The 23,090-nt window shown below is 37.6% G+C and overlaps 2 protein-coding genes across 2 annotated transcripts; both read left to right on the top strand.

The window, feature by feature from the left end:
• Nucleotides 1-325: 325 nt before the first annotated feature.
• On the top strand, nt 326-3,081 carry LOC113329131 (protein trichome birefringence-like 33). The gene is made up of 6 exons (XM_026576092.1): nt 326-1,015; nt 1,202-1,499; nt 1,597-1,768; nt 1,864-2,063; nt 2,175-2,336; nt 2,488-3,081. Exons 1-6 carry the CDS (start codon nt 718-720, stop codon nt 2,825-2,827), a joined length of 1,470 nt encoding a protein of 489 aa, XP_026431877.1. The 5' UTR covers nt 326-717; the 3' UTR covers nt 2,828-3,081.
• A 9,778-nt stretch (nt 3,082-12,859) lies between these two features.
• Nucleotides 12,860-14,274, top strand: LOC113329099 (uncharacterized transmembrane protein DDB_G0289901-like). Its single transcript, XM_026576071.1, has 2 exons — nt 12,860-13,017; nt 13,728-14,274. The coding sequence occupies exons 1-2, from the start codon at nt 12,860-12,862 to the stop codon at nt 14,272-14,274; spliced, it is 705 nt and encodes a 234-aa protein (XP_026431856.1).
• The last annotated feature ends 8,816 nt before the right edge of the window (nt 14,275-23,090 follow it).

Genomic DNA, 23,090 nt, shown 5'->3' with positions numbered 1-23,090 from the left:
ATCTTAATCTTACCTAATCAATTCCACTCCACCGATTCACCTGCAGGCTATGAGCTTGTTTTACTCAAAAAAGTGTCTTCTGTTTTCTTCCATTATAAAAAGCATTTCAAACCAACTTAATAATTCACTGAACCAACTTAAAAAATGCATTTCAAAGTCCAAACCTACTTAATAATTCATTGGAATCTTAAATCCTTAATGTCGCATCATAAACCTAACAATGCCAAAATATTTACATCATTAAATATTCTCTTAATCTGCTCTCAACTCTTAAGATCTGAATATAAATAAGAACCTCCAAGTGATACTCGAGTATTACTGGTGGCTGAATGGTCCCTAATACATGTAGTGAACACTGTCAGTCATGTTTGCATGACTTACCGGTACGGACAAATTTTGCAATCAAGCTGTTAGGTGGTGACAAACCTTGAAGTTGAAGCATGTTATGCAACTTTTTACATTTATATATATCATAGGACCATCAAACTGGCAGGATCTTAATACTCAACTCCTCTTGATATTATTGTGTTGTATGTAGTTTCAAACCTTTGAAGACCTTGGACAAGTTAGATGCACACAAAATGATGGAGCTGGCCATATTCCCCAACTAATAAAGAATAATACTGCACTTCTACGCATGACAAAACTCCACACCTTCTCATATAAGGAGGAATATCAGATAGACTTGCAACAGAGAAAGAGGGAGGAGGAGACAAAATGAAACCGCCCATCTACTCATCTTCCTCTTTGTTAATTAGAAAAAGTGTTAATGGAAGCTTTAGTAAAAGTAGAGGTCTTTCACCATATCTATCTTTTGGGTTATTAGGATTTATTTTCTTTGCTGTTGTCTTCATTTACGGTCAAGGTTTTCGTTCCATCTTTACAATACAGCATCAGCATGATGCTACTGTTACATCCAATTTCCAACATATTCATGATCAGCTTCAGCCTCAACCTGAAGAATATCATCAACAACAATCAGAAATCCCTCCACCACCATCTATGATTCAAACAGGTGAGTGTTTTTTAGTTCTTTTTCAATTTAATTGTTTTGCAGAATTGGATCGTTCTTCTTGTTAGAATAGTCTGGCATCGCCTGAATACTTTGAATCAGTCATTTGACATTTCTGAAATAGTCTGATTAGTGTAGGGTTTTTTTTTTGTTATGGTTTGACTGAATGGGTGTTTGTTTTTTGGGTAGAGAAGGAAGAAGATGACACGAACAGACTCGAAGTGCCGCCGACTGAAACCAAGGTGCCGTTGACCAGTACGGAGATTAAGGATGGTGATGGTAATAATGATCATGTAGGAGGAGAAGGAGATGTAGGTGAGTGCGATATATTTAGTGGAAGATGGGTGTGGGATGAATCGAATCCACCGCTTTATGAAGAATCGGAATGTCCATACATACAGCCACAACTAACTTGTCAAGAACATGGCAGGCCTGAGAAAAATTACCAGTTTTGGAGATGGAAACCCCATGGTTGTTCCCTTCCAAGGTTAGCCGTAATCCCATTCTCTATAGGGATTCCAAGCAATTTTTTTGAATTAGCTAAATTTTGGATAAAGTAATTACATTTATGGTTGTATTTTCAGTTTCAATGCAAGTCTAATGTTAGAGAAGCTTAGAGGAAAGAAGATGATGTTTGTCGGGGACTCTCTGAATCGGGGTCAGTACGTTTCTTTCGTATGTCTCATTCATAGATTGATCCCTAACCATGCCAAATCCATGACAACCGTCGACTCCCTCACCGTCTTTAAAATCGAGGTAACCTAATCTAAACTTTATTAAGACACTAACTTCAAATTTAGTAGTACTATTTGCAATTGTTAAAATGATGTTAAGGTTCATTAATTGTGTAGGAACACAATGCAACAATTGAATTCTACTGGGCTCCTTTTCTTCTTGAATCGAACTCGGATAATGCTATCATCCACAGGGTGACAGATAGAATTGTCCGTAAAGGATCGATCAATAAACATGGTAAATATTGGAAAGGGTCGGATATTTTGGTGTTCAATACATACCTGTGGTGGATAGCAGGCTCAAAGTTTAAAATACTGTAAGCAATTCTACCCGAAAACCTTTTAATGAACACACTAATTGTTTTCCAGTGCTATACTATGAACTTCTAGTATCAAATTTGTTAACAATGGCTATGTTGTTTTGTTAGTACGCATGGGTCTTTCAATGACGAGAAGAAAGTTGTAGTTGAGATGGAAACAGAAGATGTGTATCGAATGGCGATGAAGAGTATGTTGAAATGGGTTGAGAAGAATACCGATCGTAAGAAAACAAAGATCTTCTTTACAAGCATGTCACCTACTCATGGAAGGTATAGTCAAGCTGAACTGTCATTTGCTCAACTTTGTTTCTGAAATGGATGAAATTTAGATGACAAGATAACCCGTAGAATCCACATTGAATGTAATCCTTGTTTAGTACTTGAGACATACCATAAAACTAACTTACATGTCTTATTGCAGGAGTATTGATTGGGGAGGTGATAAAGATGGCAGCTGTTACAACCAAACGACCCCAATTGAAGATCCGTCATACTGGGGAAATGGATCGCGTAAGAGCATAATGAGACTAATCGGAGATGTATTTAGTAAAACTAAGGTACCCATTACACTTCTAAACATCACACAATTGTCAGAGTACCGAAAAGATGCACATACATCAATTTACAAGAAGCAGTGGAGTCCATTAACACCGGAACAATTAGCAAACCCTGTAAGTTACGCCGATTGTACACATTGGTGCTTGCCTGGATTACAAGATACCTGGAATGAGCTTTTGTACTCAAAGCTTGTCCATGCTTAGTTAGACTAGTCATGGCTATATGTACCTACATCACGAGTCAACACATTTTTTATTTTATTTTTGCACTTTTGATAGGATGAAATTCCAGAGTTTGCTACCATTCCAGGCTAATTGTCAAAGCATTGTATCAAAAAAGAGAATTCATACACATTTGACATTATAAGAACTGGTTAGGATTTGTGTAGAAGGGGTTCACTAAAAGAAAAGAAAAAAACTAACATATCAAACATTAGCAAGTGATCCAATATAAGCAACTGGTGCAGCATGTATATCAAACTGACTCATCTGATAATCGCAAATTTCTTCAAAACACTTTATCTTGAGATCGGACGATAATATCTTGCCAGGTAAAAGTATTAATGCCTTCAACTCATCTTCATCACCATCTCCTTGCACATGAGCTAATTTTAATATGCGCCTGCAGTAACCATTTCCATACCGATTTGCTAGTGGTTTCAAAATAAATTGGATAATGTAATATTTTCTAGTGGTTTTAAAATAAATGAATCTGACAAGTGTGTCTACACTAAACTTGTGAATGATGCATGTGTGATTGTATGCTTGTATGTTGATGATATGCTTATGCTTGGTACAAACATGGATGTAATGAATTCCACTAAGAGCATGCTAAATGAGAAATTTGATATGAAAGACTTAGGCCCCGCAGATATAATATTAGGGATGAAAATTAGAAGAAATTCTAACGGTTATAGTCTTAGTCAATCTCATTATGTTGAATCTGTGCTTAGAAAATTCAATCATTTTGATTGTAAACCTACTTATACTCCGTATGATCCTTGTTGTAGACTCAAAAAGAATAAGGGTAATGGAGTGTCACAACTTCAATACTCACGAGTTATAGGAAGTCTGATGTATTTGATGAACTGTACTAGGACATACATTGCTTTTGCTGTGAGTAGGGTAAGTAGGTATACTTGTAATCCAGGGAAGGAACACTGGGATGCACTTTTTATAGTGTTGAGGTATTTGAAATACACTTGACCTTTTGTTTAAATTATGAAGGGTATCCTGCCATCCTTGAGGGATTTTGTGATGCAAACTGGATATCGGGCTCAGAGGAGTCTAAGTCTACGAGTGGATATGTTTTCGCTCTAGCAGGTGGGCATGTTTCTTGGAAGAGTTCCAAACATACTTGCATAACTCGATCTACTATGGAATCCGAGTTTATTGCGTTAGATAAAGCAAGAGAGGAAGCCGCTTGTCTAAGATGCTTTTTAGAAGACATTCCTTTCTAGCATAGGCCATTGCCAGCTATATCTATACATTGTGATAATCATGCTGCCATAACTAAAGATAAAAATAACTACTATAATGGGAAGTCTATACATATTCGTAGAAGACACTATACACTGAAAGAACTACTCTCAACAGGCGTTATTTCCATTGAATGGTTAAGGTTCAAGGAGAATATCGCGGACTCTTTGACTAAAGGTTTGTCCAAAGAGATAATTAGTAATGCATCAAAGGGATGGGGCTTAGGCTCATTAAATATACTTGCCATGAAGGATACTCAACCTTGCTGACTGGAGATCCCAAGATCAAGGTTTTGAATGAGACAACTAATTTGTGGAGGGTCAAGGTAAACACTATCAGAGAATTTCATTCTATGCCCCTTCCTTATGGTGTGGACGTGATAGTGTGACTGCATGTGAAGGATGCCTTTTAAATAAGTCTTAATGGGTTCTATAGTTTCAATTTAAGATTGGAGTGGGGTGTAGCAGTAAACACTCTTTATGGAATTCACCTATCTGATTGTGGAAGTGGGTCGCTTCTTTTGAGAATAAAGCTGATTTTCTAGAGCATTCTAAGAAACGAGATTTGTCCAGGGCCAAAAAGGACACAACGACACGAACTTGACATCACCTAGAGAGATATCACGCGTAGCTATTATCGCGGATTACACCAAAAGATGGCAATTCAAGACATCGCGTTCGCTGTCCATCAAGTAGTTCCGGAAATTTCTCACTAAGCAAAGTTCAAGACCCCATGGACACCTCTTGCCTATAGTGGTATTTCTCGAATTCCGATTTCTGATTTTTATATCGGAATTTCATTCATGTGGGGGATTGTTAGAGAAAATGAGTTTTTATGAATGTTTGTTTTATGGTCTTGGTGGGATTGGAACCTAGGACCATTTGGTCACTAAGGACACTAGCTCATTTGTACTATTAGTGAATGAACCTTTAGTCCCCCATAGGGGAAACTAAAGATGATATCTCTCCATAAGTATTGAATTTTTTGATCTTAGAGTGGCCCTTGGGTCATACACACTTTTGTGTGAGGGAGAGGACTTAGGAAATGGGCTAGTTGGTGCAACTACACATTTCACATACGCGCGGTGATTCGCACCGAAACACGCACGCCGCTGTCCGGGCGGGTGGGCCGGACTCCTGTTCCGGCGTGGGTCAACCAAGACTTATCTTTTTGGCAAAACTTCTTTTGAATTATTTCCTAAAAGAATTTAAACGAAAATAAATTTTCTCTTAATTGTGGGGGGGCATCTGACCTGTCGAGAATATTTTCTTACTGTCGACATTATTTTCTTTCGGTTTTTCTTTATGTCGACATTATGTGCATGGACATTATAGCGAGAATATTTTCATTTATGTACATGAACGTTTTAATACCGTTTGGAAAAATTATGAATTAATTCGAATTTAATTTTGTATTTAATTCTGACTGATTCTCTCATTAATGTGCTCTAAATACACCTCTCTCTTCTCTGCTATAAAAACCCCTCGAGTCCTTCATTCCAATTTGTGTCCATAAGAGCTACTATCCTCTTCTTTTCGTCTTTCTCTCTCTGTGTGGTCTTTTATTTTATTATGTGCAATTGTTGTTGGGTTCGTAAGGGTGGGCAAGTACTGTAGTGTTAACAGTGCTTGCAACGGGCAGTTTTATCCTGGATACGACTTGACCACAGGGTATAGGCATCTCTCATTCTGGAGGCGTACCGGTCAACTATCATGTTAAGGACAGCGTTTGAACACGTGACTCTGTCCTCTATTTGCAATCTTTGAGTGTGTTTTAAGCTTTCCAGAAATTTATATTTAACATTTTTCTTGAGTTTTATTGTTACAGCTCCAACATATTTTTTTAATTTGCCCTTAACATATTTTGATAACTTTTTAACTAAACGGTAAAATAACTTGGACGGAGGGTGTATATTGGGGTGCATGCCACTTCTTCACTTGTTGCTTATATTCGTGACATGACATGCATCTGTTAAGGTAAACGCCAGTCTGAGACTCCAACTCTTGCCTCGTTAACATACCTAGCAACACGGGTGGAAGTAGAGAGTTCTGAAACATATTTCCTCCCTTACGATTGATTTTTTTTTTTTTTGCTAAGTAATGATTGAATTTGTTTGCCTAATCTAATGTCTAAAGTATTGCACTGATGCAAGACACCATTAACAAATTGATAACTATCAACTATCAAAAATCAAGATCCTGCTCAAGTTCTACGTCAGGCTTAATCGCTGGGCCTATCAAGGATGAAGGCCTACTCACAATGTGGTTTTACGACACTTTAACATCGCTACAATTTACGCGGAGTATACAACAGCGGAAGCGGATTCTAGGACAGGTTTTGAATTAAGGTGCGGATTTTAAGGTTAGGACAAACTTTTTCTTGCAGGGTAGATTTGTATTATAAAGAACAAATTTTGGCACCAAATCTCAACTTTTATTGAGGCACTAACTACAAATTTAGTAGTACTATTTTCAATACTTAAAATGATGTAATACTTGAGGGTTCGTTGTTCAGTAATACAACGCAACAATTGAATTTTAGTGGGATCCTCTGTCCATAGGGTGACAGATAGAATTGTCCGCGAAGGATCGATCAACAAACATGGTCAGATATTTTGGTGTTTCGATGCTATACTATGTACATCTAGTATCAAATTTTTTAAAACAAAGGTGCCCATTATTACACTTCTAAACTTCACCCAACTGTCGGAGCATGGAAAATATGCACGTACGTCGATCTACAAGAAGCAATGGAGTCCATTAACACCGGAACAATTAACAAACCCTGTAAGTTACGCTGACTGTACAAATTGGTGTTTACATGGATTATAAGATACCTGGAATGAGCTTTTGTACGCCAAGCTCCTCCATCCGAAGTTAGACAAGTCATGGCTATATGTACCTATATCATGAGTTCCACACGTTTTTTTTTTCTTTTTTTTTCCAGCTTTGATAGGATGAATTTGGGGAGTTAGCTAAGATTTCAGGCTAATCATCAAAAAGCGTTTGTATTAGAAAAAGAGAATTTATACACATTTTTCATTATAACAACTGGTTAAGATTTGTGTATCTAATGCATTACAGAAACCATAAATATTATCAAACATTAGCAAGCGATCCAATATAAGCATGAGCTTTAATTAGATGAGACAGATCCATCTGACAATCGCAAACTTCTTCGAAACTCTTTATCTTGGGATCATAACATGCAATCTTGCAATAGCCGGGTAAAAGTATCAACGCCTTCAACTTATCTTCATCACCATCTCCTTGCACATGAGCTACCTTTAATATGTGGTAGTAACCATTTCCATACTGATTTACTAATCTGCCGAAGTCCACTAGACAGATTTGTTTCCACCTACTGTAATCATTTCCATCTCAAAGATACCTATGCAATTTGACATCTCCTCCTGTCTTCTAAAATGAGATACATATGACCCATGCACTCTTCAAAATAGTACAGTCCAAGATAGTATTTTTGCGTTAATTCATCGCTGCGCCGTGACGTTTTTACTACTTGTTGATCTAAATTTAAGTAAAAACAAAGAAGGGCCGTCAATCCAATTCAAACAGCCATTCCAGTAAACAGCCGCCAAGGAGTCTAAATTCAAAATCAAAACATCCACAGAGCCTCCATGAACCTGTTTTGGAAGAATAGACTGCCATATGATGCTTATAATTAGTCATATCATGCCGAATATAAAGAGTCCCATCATGAATTCTCCAAATAAATACAATTTCATAGTAGAGTGATTTTTGTGGATCGAAAGCTAAATAGAACTCCCAAGAACTCGATTCTATTTTTTCAATATGGAACGGAGGTGGTGTAGGAATCATTCTGTAACGGCTTGTGGAGGGATTGTAAATATAACGAGTTCCGGATTTATAATCAGATGGAAGGCGGCACAAAAAAAAACCATTACAAGATTGTTGAGTGATCCTCCTCCTATTGGTCGTTAGATTAATAAACTGACGACACTACTGGTTTCGGGTTTATCAATTAAAAGCATTGGGACATGTTGATCAAGTAAAGAACCGATGATTCTCTCGTCACAGAGAAAATTCAATCCAGATATGAAAGTTTGTTGTTGTGATGTAGACAATGTTTTTGGCATGAAATATGAATCGATGATGAGCGAATACCAATGTTTAGAGACGGGTTTGAGAACAAGTAAATATTTCACTGGTAAACACAAAAGGATCTTAATCAAAAGATCATTATTATTGAGGACTAAAGATGTCGACGATGATGAGTTTTCATCATTACCTGCAGCTGAAATCCTCCCCATCATCGTGTGCATGCTGAAATCTGTGAGGAGAATTTTAATAATAGATCTCGTAAGGTATAAGGTTCAGATTTTGATCTTGGAGGATGTACTGGTAGTTTTCGAAAACTAGGGTTTGGTTGAAAATTAGATTTTGGGTTTGGCCAAGAACCAGCATGTGTGCAAACTCTTGTATATGGCGTACTCGTTTTCCTAATTTACCCTTAACATATTTCCAGTAACTAGCCATGCATCATAAATAAGGATATACATATATGTGAAAACTCATCTTTGAATTGGAATTCTACTTATCTTGCGAGTTGGACAAGCCAAATTCCAAATCGGAAATTCCGTCTTTATAACTTGGACGGGAGGGTTTATATGCTAGGGTGCTTGCCACTTCCTCACTTGTAGCTTCTTATGGTAATTGCCAATATGAGAGTCCAACTCGTTAACTGCTAGTTGAACAGAAGTTGTGTATCGGATGGCAATGAGGAGTATGTTGAAATGGACGAAATTTAGACGATAAGATAACCCGTAGAATTATTTTATTTTATTTTGCTCGGTAAGTAGGAAATATATTAAGAAAAAGGCTAATTACAAAAGCAGCATCAAAGGAAGCCACCAAATAGAGGGAGAGGAGAAAAAGGAGAAACAAAGGAAACCCAAAAACTCTCAAACTAAGGAGGTTCAATAATAACGTTCTCCGGTTGGAAATAACATCCTGGAAAACATAGTTGACAGAAATTGAATTGGCCGAAGCCCAATAATAGGAGCTGACTTTAATTTCAGTAATGATAGCATCTATGGCTCTTCTTTTATCACTGAAGCAGCGAGCATTACGTTCTAACCAAACATTCCAACAAATGCCCGCAGGGATACAATTCCAAACATCTTTACCAATGAAAAAACCATTAAAACAAGGCCACTGCTTGTGCAAATGGTGAACGCTCGCAGTTGAATGTTGGCTTGATCACAAAAGTACGTCCAAGTTTGCATGGTGTAGTTACAATCCCAAAAGAGATGATTGTCAGTCTCATTCACCATGGAACAAAGAGGACAAAGAGAAGACGGAGGATTACCTGGGAAAGCAGCAAGAACACATTTCCTCTTTTCAAGATTATCGATAGTTGGCAGCTTGTTTTGTACCAATTGCCAAAGAAAAAATCCCACTTTATGAGGCCAATATGCTTTGACCAGATTTTCTTGCGAGGAAAAACGATAGCTGAAGGAGCAGGGCAGTCATTTAAATAAGCAGATTTGACGGAGAAAATCCGTATTTTATCTCCGACCCAGACAAGCTCGTCGTCTTCTTCAGGAAAAAAGGCCATAACATTCAATATTTTCAACAAAGAAGTGAGCTCATTGATCTCAGCATCATATAACCTTCTCCTAGAAAAATTTAATTTCCAATGTAAACCAGAATCATCGGGAGCAAACAAAGAAAACAAGAAACTATTTTTGCTGTTTGCAATCGCATAAAGTCTTGAAAATGTAAAGTTTAAGGGTCCTTGAACACACCATTTATCCTCCACAAACGAATTTTGTCACCTTTGCCAATTCTAAATTGAGTATTCTTAAAGAAATCTACTTCGACTTTAGCTATATTTTTCCAAACGCTAACCCCATGAGAGGAAGTTGGTTTTTTAGTCCTCCACCCAAGATGAGAAATTTTTTGATGGGGGCATTTGGATGGGGCCATGGGGACCAACAAGAAGTCGCCATTTGTCCTTCTTAATTAGAAGGTTTCAACAAATTTAAGTTTGGCACCCAAATCAAAACAAATATCTTTAACTTTCCTGAAATAACCTAGCCTAAATCAACGTAGCACAAACAAATTATAGAAGGGAACTCTGTAAACCTACCTAAATATCATTGGATATCATAACTCGAGTCTGTATGAGGATAGCCTAAATATGAATATTCATAACCCTGTAATTATATTTCTGGATAATGAATGATAGAACGAGTTGGGAGGTAACAATGGATTGCCTAGCTATACCGGGGGGAGTCCAATACTATGCTGTACATAATTCGGTGTTTGTTGTGAAGTACAAAGGTTTTGTGGCTAATGATGCAACTGTACTTGGTAAAAATAAAAAGAAAACTGAACTCCAAGATTATACAAGATCAAGTAGTTTAGTTATCAAAGTTTAGATCGATAACCTTTACCACTTGAAGAACCGTAACAAACATAGGAAAAGGATATGCGAGATCGTATTCTTTTTCTGCACAGTGTTAACGTTAATTTCGGCTATTTGTTATTTTAGGAAATCTTGTTTTGATTTGGGTGTTTACAACCAAACTTAAATCGGTTAAAATCGTCAAATTTAGAAGGAAAAATGGCGATTTCTTGTTGGTCCCCCGTGGCCTCATCGAAATTTGCCCCCATCAAAATTTTCTCACCCAAGATCAATACAGCCATGCTTTTCGAAAACCCGTAGAAGCCACATATTGAATTTAATGAATGTTTAGTATTTGATGTTGGAAAATCTGGGTTATAATCATACATACAACCAAATCAATCATTAACAAGCAAGACCCATATGCTAGTTTATCAAAAATAACACAAGAGATGGTTGAGACAATCTATCAAATACCTGGTGCGCAGAAATCCTTTTTCTCCAATTTCAACAACCAAGGAATCCACAATTCACAAAAAAAACAATACAAAAGTTATAGAGAACAAGGACTAGGATTACCAACTTATTTTGTGTATTGAGGCGAGGTACTCCTCTTTCCGGAAAACTTTAACTTCCAACCGGTGCAAACCGAATTTGGAAGTAAGTCTAGCCAAGATATAACAATACCTTTGATATTAACATGCACTTGAATAACATCAAAACAATCGAACTTAAAGCAGCATCAAACTCTCTTCAATTAGACTCTAATGCAAGTTTTTTTCCAGTAAAACAATGAATGCTTTTTCTAGTTTTTTCTGTGTTTGTCGGTTAAAGAACATAGGGTTCTTATACCCTAAACGGTGACGGTTCACCAACAGTTGTGACCCTAACTAAATGGTCACGATGGTTGGGAACGGACATAACTTTATTCATCCGTGGAAACGGATTTGGGGGGGTGGTGGTGGTTCCAAATCCATATTACCTACACTTGACACCCACCATAACAAACTTACATGTCTTATTGCAGGAGTATTCATTGGGGAGGTGACAAATACGGAAGCTGTTACAACCAGACAACTCCAATTGAAGATCCATCGTATTGGGCAAATGGATCGCGTAAAAGCATAATGAGAGTAATCGGAGATGTATTTAGTAAAACTAAGGTACCCATTACACTTCTAAACACCCCCCAATTATCAAAGTAGAGAAAAGATGCACATATATGCATCAATCTACAAGAAGCAGTGGAGTCCGTTAACACCGGAACAATTAGCAAACCCTGTAAGTTACACCGACTGTACACATTGGTGTTTGCCTGGATTACAAGATACCTGGAATGAGCTTTTGTACGCAAAGCTCCTCCATCCTTAGTTAGATCAGTCATGGATATATGTACCTACATCACGAGTCAACAATTTTTTTTTTTTTTTGCACCTTTGATAGGATGAATTTGCAGAGTTAGCTACCATTTCAGGCTAATTATCAAAGCATTGTATCAAAAAAGACAAATCATACACATTTGTCATAATCAGAACTGCCTTCTGGGTATTTCCTTGATTTTTTTGTGGTTCATTAAAATCAAACCATTACAGGTGGGGTAAGTATAAACAATATCCTATGAATTTAGGAGCAAAAAAACCGCATGCATAATAAAATCAAACAGTAGCATCTAAGGAGGAGTTCAAAAAAGTCTTTGGTGCATGATTAAACCACAAACACAGACTTCAATAGTAGTAATCCGACTTAACTTAAGTAAAACAGTCATTAACCTAAGATTTGATAGTTAAAACGGTAGAACAAAAGAAAAACCAACATATTAAACGTTATCAAGTGATCCAACGTAAGCAACAGGTTCTGTGTAAGCAACGTTATCAAGTGATCCAATGACCTACGCACTCTTCGAAATATATTGGCATATAGAAGTACTTTTGCATTAATTCACCGCTGCACTGTGACGTTTTTAGGACTTGTTAATCAATATTAAAGTAGAATCCTATTATTGGGTCTTTGAGGGGATGTGACTTTGGGGGCTTAAAATGCTAGATGGAGACTAAATAGTATAACGGGAGATCATATTTATGTAAAAGTTCAAAAATATCCTCATACGTTTTCATTTAAGACACTTCTACCCTTCCATTAACTGATTAATCTAATCCAAAAAAAAACTGAAATTCTTAAATGAAAAAAAATATGAAATGAATTAAAAGTCTTGAATTGAACCCCATTCATTTCCTTCTTCTTCTTCTTTCTCTGTCCCTCTTCTTCTTCTATTTTCTTCTTTTTCTTCTTCCATTCTCTTCGTTTAATCAACCATTAATCGTCGATTCCAAAAAAATTTGTCGTCGATTAAATTCCTAGTATAAAAGCATGAAAGAAAAGGAAAAATTAGGTCAGTCTTCGTCGAATGAACCTCCTATTAAAGCAGAGAAACCAACTTCAGCTAATGAAGTGGTAAGTGAAGATGAAGAGGAATTGAATGAAGGAGATGCACCAGCCTCCCAGACTCCAGAGATGACAGTAATAAGGTATGAATCGAAATACCCACTCTTTAGTTAAGCTTTTTATCGATCTTTCATTAAGTTTCGAAGATTTTAGGTTTGAAAAAACAGTTTCAGAAACTGTTTACGGCCGGGAGTTCTTTGTTTCCCAGCCGTTAATAAGTATCACGGTACGTTTGTTTCCCATACGTTTGTATGTATTACGGTTGGGAGATCTAAGAACTTCCAGCCGTTTATATTCTCACGGTTGGGAAATTTTTGAATACCCATCCGTAATTTAGTCGATTCATACGAGATAGAATAATCACATCCGCAACAACTTAATCACGACTGGGATTTTCCTAGCCGTATATGTCTCTGTGTTCGAATTCATGTTTCACCGGTAGTGGTAACTTCTAGGATTTTCCGTCCGTAATTGGTTTTCCCAACCGAAAATAATGGTTACCTAGCCGATTTTCTGAGACGGACAGGTTTTCCTATCCGTAATATGACTAAGGAATGAGAAGAAAAAAAATCCCAGCCGTTATTTTTTTACGGCTTGGTCGATAAATCAAAATCCCATCTGTTATTCTTTTTGCGGTTGGGACTTTCTATTTATCCTAGACGTTTTTTAATTACCTCTTGGTCCGTTTAAATTATCCAATCCGTAATTGTGTTTTCGGATAGGTTTTTCCTAGATTTCCAAACCGTTGAGACTTATCTTCTTTTGCATTTTGGTCTGGTTTGTCTTTGAACAGAAAAGAAGAAAAGAGGAAGAGAATATCAGTAGAAGTAACACCTTCTAGTGAGCCCCCTCCACAACCCCGTCACGTAAAACCATTGGGTGCAAACGCAAAGAATACAAGTAAACTTGGAGTTGGTGGAGTAAGTGAAGGTGTACTTGCTATTAGTGGAGGAAATAAAGGTGGAGTTTCTGGAGGAAATCATGGTGTTGCTGTTAATGGAGGAAATGAAGGTGGAGGTGTTACTGATGGAAATGAAGGTGAAGTTGTTGTAGGAAATGAAGCTGGAAGAAATGAAGGTGGAGGAAATCAAGGTGTTGCTGTTACTGGAGGAAATGAAGCTGGAGGAAATCAAGGTGTTGGTGTTACTGGAGGAAATGAAGCTGGAGGAAATCAAGGTGTAGTTTTTACTGAAGTTGGCACTTCTAGTGATGCTTCTCTTGATAAAAGTAAAGCAGTGGTTGAGGAGGACAAGAAGGGTGTAAAGAAGAAGTATCCACCAAAGGATAATACAAGAGAAATCATTGATTCCATGGAGTTTTTACCTAAAAAAAAGGAATGAGAGGCCTTGGGGTGTGCCAAGATATCATACCGTCTTGATTGGTAACGAATCATCATGGGCGGCTAGAGTCTATGCCGCAAAGGTAATAAATCAAACTTAATGTATGTTATTTTCATTTTATTATGGATATTCAATCGTAACAAGCAAAATTTTATATTTTTAGTTTCCCGATAAAGCGGTTCCTAAACTAAAGCACCAACAACCAAGGTTTTGGACATTAGAGGGTGAGCATCCAGATATGTTAACTTTGGTAAAAGCTTCGGGGTTATGGTCTGGAATCGAGGGGATGCAGAAGTCGTATGATGTTGTGAATGTTTGTAATTTTAGAGAAATATTCTGGCCTGAAACCATGAATTTTCAAACCCTATTCGGCGAGATGACTATGACTATGGATGATGCAAAGGCAATCACCGGTCTTTCTTTGGAAGGAAAGGCCGTGTATGATGATTTCAAAAATTCTCTACCTTATGATCTTTATGTCTTGGCTAACCACGGTCTTGGATGGATCAAAGATCAAGCGGAAGAAGAGTTTGAGATTGGTTATGGAGCCCCGCCAGGAGATAAAAGGAAATTAAAGAATCGGGTGAACGTCGTGGAACAGCTAATATGTCAAGGAAGATTAACCTAGTTCGTCTGAGGATTCTGACCGTAAGACCAAGAATGCAGAGATCATGATGGACGCAGAAAGAGCTAGACATACTGCTATAACTTACTTGTTGCACGCTCTTGTGACCGTCTTTTTTCCCGATTTCTCAGGAAATAAGGTTAATGCTTGTTATTTGTAATGGTTGAAGACTCTCAGTCTCGATACAGAAACAAACGACGTTCCTAGGTACTCGTGGGGCACCGCCCTCCTTTGGTTAAGGATTGAAATGGATGAATTTTTATAACTTTTCATTTATGAATTAATGTTAGTCTTTCAATGTGTTTAATCTAAGAAAAATGAGGAAAAACGCAACATCATTGTTTTTTTCAGGCATTTTCGTCTAGGTCGTTGCTTCACAAAACCTGGCCGTAAATGTTGAAAAAAATAAACTTTCATAGCTGTAAAAATGAAAACGGTTAGAAACTCCCATCCGAAAAATGCACAACGGTTAGGAAACCCATCCGTGGTCTGTTCACAGTTGGGAAAAACCTAGCCGTTGTTTGGTCTAAATTCCTGAACTACAATAATTCATGTTTACGTCTAGATATCCAATTCGTGTTAAGACCACGGTTAAGACTTATATCCGTCAATATATTTACGTCTTGGTCTACCTACATACTTCCTAGCCGTTATGTGGGAAACGGTTCGGAAACCCATCTGTGACAGCTTACGGTTGGGACATTCCTAGATGTATAATACTCTGGTAAACCTAAAAAAAAGGCTCCTAGAAACGGCTACATATCCAAGCCGTAATTTTCACCACGTACTGGAATCCCATCCGTTTGTCTGGATAAAAGGAAAAATTCAGAATTACGTCCAGGAATCCCAACCATAACTCTGACAGAATACCAACTCTGCAGGTCATACAGAATTATGGCTTGGTATGCGTAGAATTTCCCAGCCGTAATGCTCTATAATTTTAGTTGTACCACTTCAAATCGGCTAGTTTTTTTATTTTTGAAAAATAGATCCGTTTGAAGACTAATCTATAGAAGGTTCTAGTTGTTACTCCACCTATTTAAACTTGAAAAAACTTGTTCTCCATATAAACACTCATTCCAAATCAAAATCACACCTACAAGCTCTAGTAAAACTCCTAATAACTCAATCCAATGTACTCAAAGGATCAACCCGACTTTAATTTGTATGAAGACTTATCTCTTTGCCAAAATTTTATGTTATGCTATCCAAAGAAGGGAGAAGAACGAAGGAATGGTGGTGTACCAAGTCAATCTTATTAGAAGAATATTTTTGAAAATTTTTGTAGTGAAAAAGGTAACCCTAAAAACCGCGATGGGATTGAACTGTATCTTCGATTCTCAAACATACACAAAAAAGTGGAAGAGTATATGGCTTTACTTCGTATGTGCAAGCAACTTCGACTTAGAGATGGGACTGATGAAGAGGTCGAAGCTAAAGCTAACAAGGAATGGAGAAAATGGAAAGGCTATAATTTCAACTTCGAACCTCAAGTGGCCATCATCAAATATTTCTTGATACATCGGAAGGGATGTTATTAAAACCAACTTTGTAATGGGGATATATTAAGCATGTAATGAGTTTTATTTTGGTCTAGTTAATGAAAGTATCAGTAATTTTCAATCGTATTAAGAATTCATATTGAATCAAGATATTTCTCAACTTTAAAATCTAATTACGGCCGAGAAAGTTTGTATACCCAGCTGTTTTGTAGACTCAGGTTATTTAGGGAAGAATAACGACCAAAAGTTCGTAAATTCCCGTCTGTTTTCTGTAATCACGACTGGGAGTTCCTTACATCCCAACTGTTATATATTTTTACGGCTGGGATTTCCTAATATCCCAACCGCTGTGTTGATTTACGGCCGGGTCGACAAGATTTCCTAGCCGTAACAGCAGAAAATTCCAGATTTTTTTCAGATTTTCGACGACTTTGTGATGAAGGATTTCGTCAATTGTCAAAAAAAATTCACTAAAATCACCATTTTTCCTTCTTCGAAACACAAAAAAATCAAGTTTAGATTTACAAAAAATTAATGTTTTAGTCTAATCGATTCACTAAGACTGATTAGTTAGCTTAATCAATTTAACTAGCAGTAATCAAATTAAGAGTAGATTAGACATTAGAGAAAAATATTGATAAGGGGTCATATCGGTTGTTATTTCATGACCCCAAAAATCCCCCAAAAACCCACCCTTTTTAAGCCCCAATTATAGGATTCTTAAAGTAAGAGGATTCTTAAAGTAATATAAAGTAAGGTCGTCCATCCAATTCAAACAGCCATTCCAGGAAACACTGGGGCGTTAAAGGAGTTTAAAGTCAAGCTTAACACATCCACAGAGCCTCCATGAACCTGTTTTCAAAGAATAAAATGCCATCTGATGATCATAATGAGTAAATTCATGACGAGTAATACAATTTATATCATAATGAAATCTCCAAAGAAATACAATTTCATAGTAGAGTGATTTATGTGGACTGAAATCTAAATAGAATTGCCAAGAAGTCAACTTCAGGTTTTCATTATTGAACGGAGGTGGTGGAGGAATCGTTCTGTAACGTCTTGTGGAAGGATTCTAAATATTAAAAGTTCCGGTATGACGACCAGAAGGAAGTTCGCATAAAAAAAAGACCATTACAAGATTGTTGAATGTTTAACCCTACTCCTATCGGAGGTTTTACATTCTCTTGGACTAAAAAACTTACGAAATTAGTACTGATTTTGGATGCTTTATCAATTAAAAGCATATCATAAGTTGGGATATGTTGTTCATTAGGTCTCTTACGGAGAAAATACAATCCAGACAATGAAAGTTTATTGTTGTGAAGTAGACAATGTTGCTCCATGAAATATGAACAGGTGATGAGTGAATACCAATGTTTTGAGACAGGTTTGAGAACAAGTAGATGTTTCACAGGTAAACACAAGAAAATCTTAATCAAGAGATCATCATTATTGAGTATTAAAGATGTTGAGGATGATGATGACTTTTTATCACCATTACCTGTTGCTGAAATCCTCTGCATCATCGTGAAATCTGGAAGATACCTGCTAGATTTCAAAAACCGTCCATTCTAGGGTTTGGCCAAGAACCAGCGTGTATGCAAGTTCTTATATAAGTCGTACACTCATACTCGTTTTCAGAAGAAAAAAATCTAGGTTTTACAAATCTATATTTTTTTTCCTAATTTACCCTTATAGTTAACTTGGACGGAGAGAGTATAATCATAGGTACTAGGTAGCGTGCCACTTCCTCGCTTTTTAGGGCATATGACAATGTGAGAGTCCAACTCTTGCCTCGTTAACATTCTTAGTCTACCAACAAGCGTGGAAGTGAGAGTTTTGAAACATTTTCTTTCCGTAATGATTGATTTTTCAGACGAGTTCCAAAGAGAAAATGATTGTGAAATGATTATGCACCCTAGAAAATTCTAACTTTTAAAGAATACTAGAAAAACTCTTAGACAGTAGTACTGAAATCATTGGTTTTCAATTGCAATTGGATAACGTGCTACCACAGCATCACGTCAATGTATAACGTGACCCAAGTTACTCTTTTAAGAGTTGGTTTATTTTGGAATTCCTTGTATTTTAGGAAACCATATTTTAGGAAATACTTTAGAGCATCCACGGTGGGCGAGTATAACTAAAAATTTGGGCTGAGTTTGTAACGCAGTGGGACGGAGTAAAGATCATATCCCAGATCAAGACCAAATCCCAGATCATATTTGGTCGAGACCAAATCCCAAATCCTAATATAGTCGGGCGTAAATTTGAATTACGCTTGTTGGTGGGCGTAAATTTAAAGTACGTTTGTTAACGAACGTAAATTTGGTATCCGTTTGTTAGACGGGCGTAATTAAATTTTACGTTTGAGACGGGCGTAACTGAAATGTACGTTTCATGGGGCGTGAAGGAAAAATCCGCCCGAAGCCAGGCGTTGATTTAAACTCCGTCCCACTCAGGCGTACACCAAAACTCCGTCCCAGTCAGGCGTACACCAAAACTCCGTCCCACCCAGACGGACATAGATTTTACGCCCATTCATTTTGTATTACGCCTGACCATAATCAGACGGACATTTGTACAACAAAACTTTTTTATTCATTTTGTATTACGCCTGATCATTAGAACCTACAGAGAAATGAGTGAAACCCATTTGATTACTATTAGAGATCTCATTCGTTTCATGTTAATTACCCATAAAGCTTTGCCCAAACCTCATTCAGTATTAAAAACAATTCCAAGTATAGAAAGTTTAAATCTTTTGCTGCACAAATGGCTCTCTCACTCAAGCGTGAAATTTTGTTACGCCACATTTATCATCAGGCGTACAACAAAACTCCGTCCCACTCAGGCGTATGCCAAAAATCCGTCTCACTCAGACGTACACCAAAAGTCCGTCCTACTCAGGCGTGATTTAGAAACCCGTCCCACATCAAACGTAATTTATATTTACGCCTGTCGTCAGGCGTAAATTTAACGTACGCCCGTCTCAAACGTAATTTATATGTCCGCCCAGAAATCAAACGTAACTGGATTATCCGCCCGTTTTCACGCGGTGATTTATTTTACGCTCGATCAAATTTAGTCTTCGTCCCGTAGCGTCACATTGCAGACTAAACTATTTTTTGGTCGTTTTTTTTGATCTTTAATCTTTGGTTATACTCGCACCACTGCAGTTGCTCTTAGCTTATAGTTTAAGCCAAGTCTGCATATATATACTGTTACGTTTACGTTTACGGTTTCTCTTGTACACAAAAATATTAATAATACACAATTTAGTTTATCTTCTTCTTTTTTTCTAAAGTTAACCTAAATCTAAATCCTAAGTAGTTCTAGCTTGGTATCATCTAGGTTTTAGATCCTCCAAAACCATGTCTACTGAATCCTCTACAATCTCTGCAGTTATTCAATCAACTTCTCCTTCTCAAATTTCAACCATAGACTTTGTTCAATTCTCTCAACTACATCACATCATCACTGTTAAGCTGGATGAAACCAACTGTTCTTTGTGGTGAGCTCTGTTTTTGCCGTATCTCCGAGGTTACGATCTCGATGGTCATGTTACTGGTACGAAACCCTGCCCAGTATCTCCTGTTGCCGATGCAGCTCCTACCCGGCGTTTCTTTCATGGAAAAAACAGGATAAAATCCTGGTAATTAGGTTGTTCTCATCTCTTACACCTGTTGTTTTTCGTCATGTTCATCGTCTTACAACTTCCAAAGAAATATGGGACTCTCTTGAAGCTCAATATGCCTCTAAATCTGATGCTCAAATTCACCATCTTCACTGTGAGCTACGTGCTCTTAAGAAAGGTTCAAAGACCATGCGTGAATATATCAATCATGCTCGTGACTTGGTGGATAATCTTACAGCTGCTAATATAACCGTTACGGAAAAAGAATTCCGTCATTGTCTTCTCGCTAGCCTTGACAACTCGTATGATGCCATTGTTACATCCGTGACTACCACGATGGGCTCTCTTACTGTAGAAGATTTTCTTACCTTTCTTCTCACCTTTGAATTGCGAATTGAGCATCAGGAAAAAGCTTTGAACTCTCATCCCATGGAAAACCTTGCAGCACCATCTCGTAATAGTGTGTCGAGTTCGTCCCGGTCCTCTTATCATTTCTCAGCTGCGTACAACTCTTCTCCTAATCAGTTCACAGCTGCACCAAATCAATTCATCAATGCATCCAGCTCGTCTAGGTTCCCTGTTTCAGGTCGTTCTCCAGCACCGTCAGTACAACGTGGACGTTCGGAGGTCCCGTGTCAGCTATGTGGTCGTCCAAATCATGAAGCCCAGATTGTTGGAACAGATTTGATAGAAGTTTTCGTCCTCCGCGCCGTCAACCCAAAGCTTCCGCACCACGTTCCTATACTGCTCAAATCGGTTTATTGCCAACTCCTCCTTGGACTCCTGACAGTGGTGTTACAGATCATATAACGAATGATCTTTCTCGTCTTCAGTTTTCAACCGAGTACACTAGTCCTGATCAAATTCAGATGGGTAATGGCTCTTCTATTCCGATTTCTAATGTTGGATCTTCTGTTTTGGGAACTCCCAACCATAAGTTGCAGCTTCATAATGTCCTCTTTGCACCATAAATTTCTCATAATCTCTTGTCAGTTTCTCGTCTCACTAATGATAATAATGTCTTATTTGAACTTCATCGAAATTTTTGTATTTTGAAGGATCGATGTACCGGGAAGGTTCTTCTTCGCGGCAGTAGGAGGGGTGGTCTCTAGCAACTTGATGACTCGTCTAAGAAAGTTTGCATAGGAGAACGTGCTAGTTTACAAGACTGGCACTCTAGATTGGGAAATCCAATGATGCGCACAGTTCGTAAAGTCGTTTCTCAGTTTTCACTTCTGGTTTCCAGTCAGACTATTAAGTTTTGTTCATCTTGTCATGAACATATGAGTCATAAGTTACTTTTTAATCCTAGTAAAACTACTTATTTGAATTCATTAGATTTAATTGTCTCGGATGTATGAGGACCCTCTCATATTTTATCTAATGAAGGATACATATATTATATCATTTTTATTGATGCGTTTAGTCGTTTTACTTGGATGTTTCCTATGTCTCAAAATTCTGATGTCTTTCTATATTCTTTTTGTTTCAAAAGCATGTCGAAAATCTATTTAATCGAAAAATCAATATTTTTCAATCTGATAATGCACTCGAGTATCGCAAACTTACTCCGCATCTTCCGCAACTTGGTATTTTTCATAGATTTTCATGTCCGCACACTTCTGAACAAAATGGTTTTGTGGAACACCGTCATCGTCATATTCGTGAAACTGGACTTACAATTTTAAACAAGGATTATGTACCCTCCTCTTATTGGTATGATTCTTTTTACACTGCTTGTTATTTAATGAATCGTGTTATGAAGCTCTTTTTGGTCTTCCACCAGATTACACCTCCCTTCGTGTATTTGGTTGTTAATGTTACCCTCACCTACATCCATATAGGTCTCACAAAATGAAGCCTCTTTCTTCACCATGTGTGTTTATTGGTTATACTCCATCTCAAAAGGACTACAAATGTCTTCATATTCCTACATGTCGTATTTATGTAAGTTGTCATGTCGGTTTTGATGAGACTACCTTTCCCTTTGCATCCACATCATCACCTTCACCGGCATCGATCCCTTCTCAGATAACAATTTCTTCACCTTTATCTGTTTCATTACCATAAATCTCGTCTTCTCCAAATACTACTGCTCCACTACTGCCAGTTTGTCCAACTCCACTTGGTTCGTATGACACAACACAGTCAAGAAATGTTCAGTCGTCACCCTTACTTTTGGTTCGGTCGTTAGCTTCTGGGTCTCCCCTTTCATATGCCACCGGCCAGTCTTCACCTGTTCAGTCAGTATCGATACAATTAATTCCATGGTCTCCTGTTTCATCCAATGCACGTGCTGCTGCAATCCAAAATGAGACTCTGTCAGCACCAGCCTCAAAAAATGTCCCTCTATCAGGACATACACCAGCACCTGTTGCTTAATCCACATCAACTGCATCAGAAACTGTCCCTTTTTCAGGACTCACACCATCACCTGTCGCTGAAGCACCAGCATCTGCTGGATCGGACACTCCATAACTGTCGGACTCCACAAGAGGTCATCCAATGGTGACTAGAGCCAAAGATGGAATTTTTAAACCCAACTCCAAATATTCCCTAGTATGTGATTCTCTTCGGGAACCAACTTCTATTTCCGAAGCTCAATTGCATTTCTTCGTAATGGTACCTGGACATTAGTACCATATGACCCTTCCATGAATGTTATTGGTTGTAAATAGGTATTTCGTATCAAACAAAAGTCTAATGGTGAAATTGAACGTCGTAAGTCTCGCTTGGTTGCAAAAGGATACAATCAACAAGAGGGATTAGATTTTTCTGAAACGTTTAGTCTGGTTGTTAAACCATGCACTATTCGTCTTATTTATACATTGGCTCTGTCTTCCAATTGTCCTATTCATCAACTTGACGTGCATGGAGAATTTCAAGAAGAAGTGTACATGAAACAACCTCCAGGTTATGTTGACTCTCGATTTTCTACACATGTTTGCAAGTTGCATCGTTCTCTCTATGATCTTAAACAAGCTCCTCGTGCATGGTACCACCGGCTCATTACCTTTTTATTACAAATTGGGTTTGTCACTTCAAAATT

The sequence above is a fragment of the Papaver somniferum genome, unplaced genomic scaffold (genome assembly GCF_003573695.1).
Source record: "Papaver somniferum cultivar HN1 unplaced genomic scaffold, ASM357369v1 unplaced-scaffold_115, whole genome shotgun sequence".
In the NCBI taxonomy this organism is placed as follows: Eukaryota; Viridiplantae; Streptophyta; class Magnoliopsida; order Ranunculales; family Papaveraceae; genus Papaver; species Papaver somniferum.
Note: the sequence above shows the minus strand (reverse complement) of the source record. Positions and strands in the feature narration are given on the sequence as shown.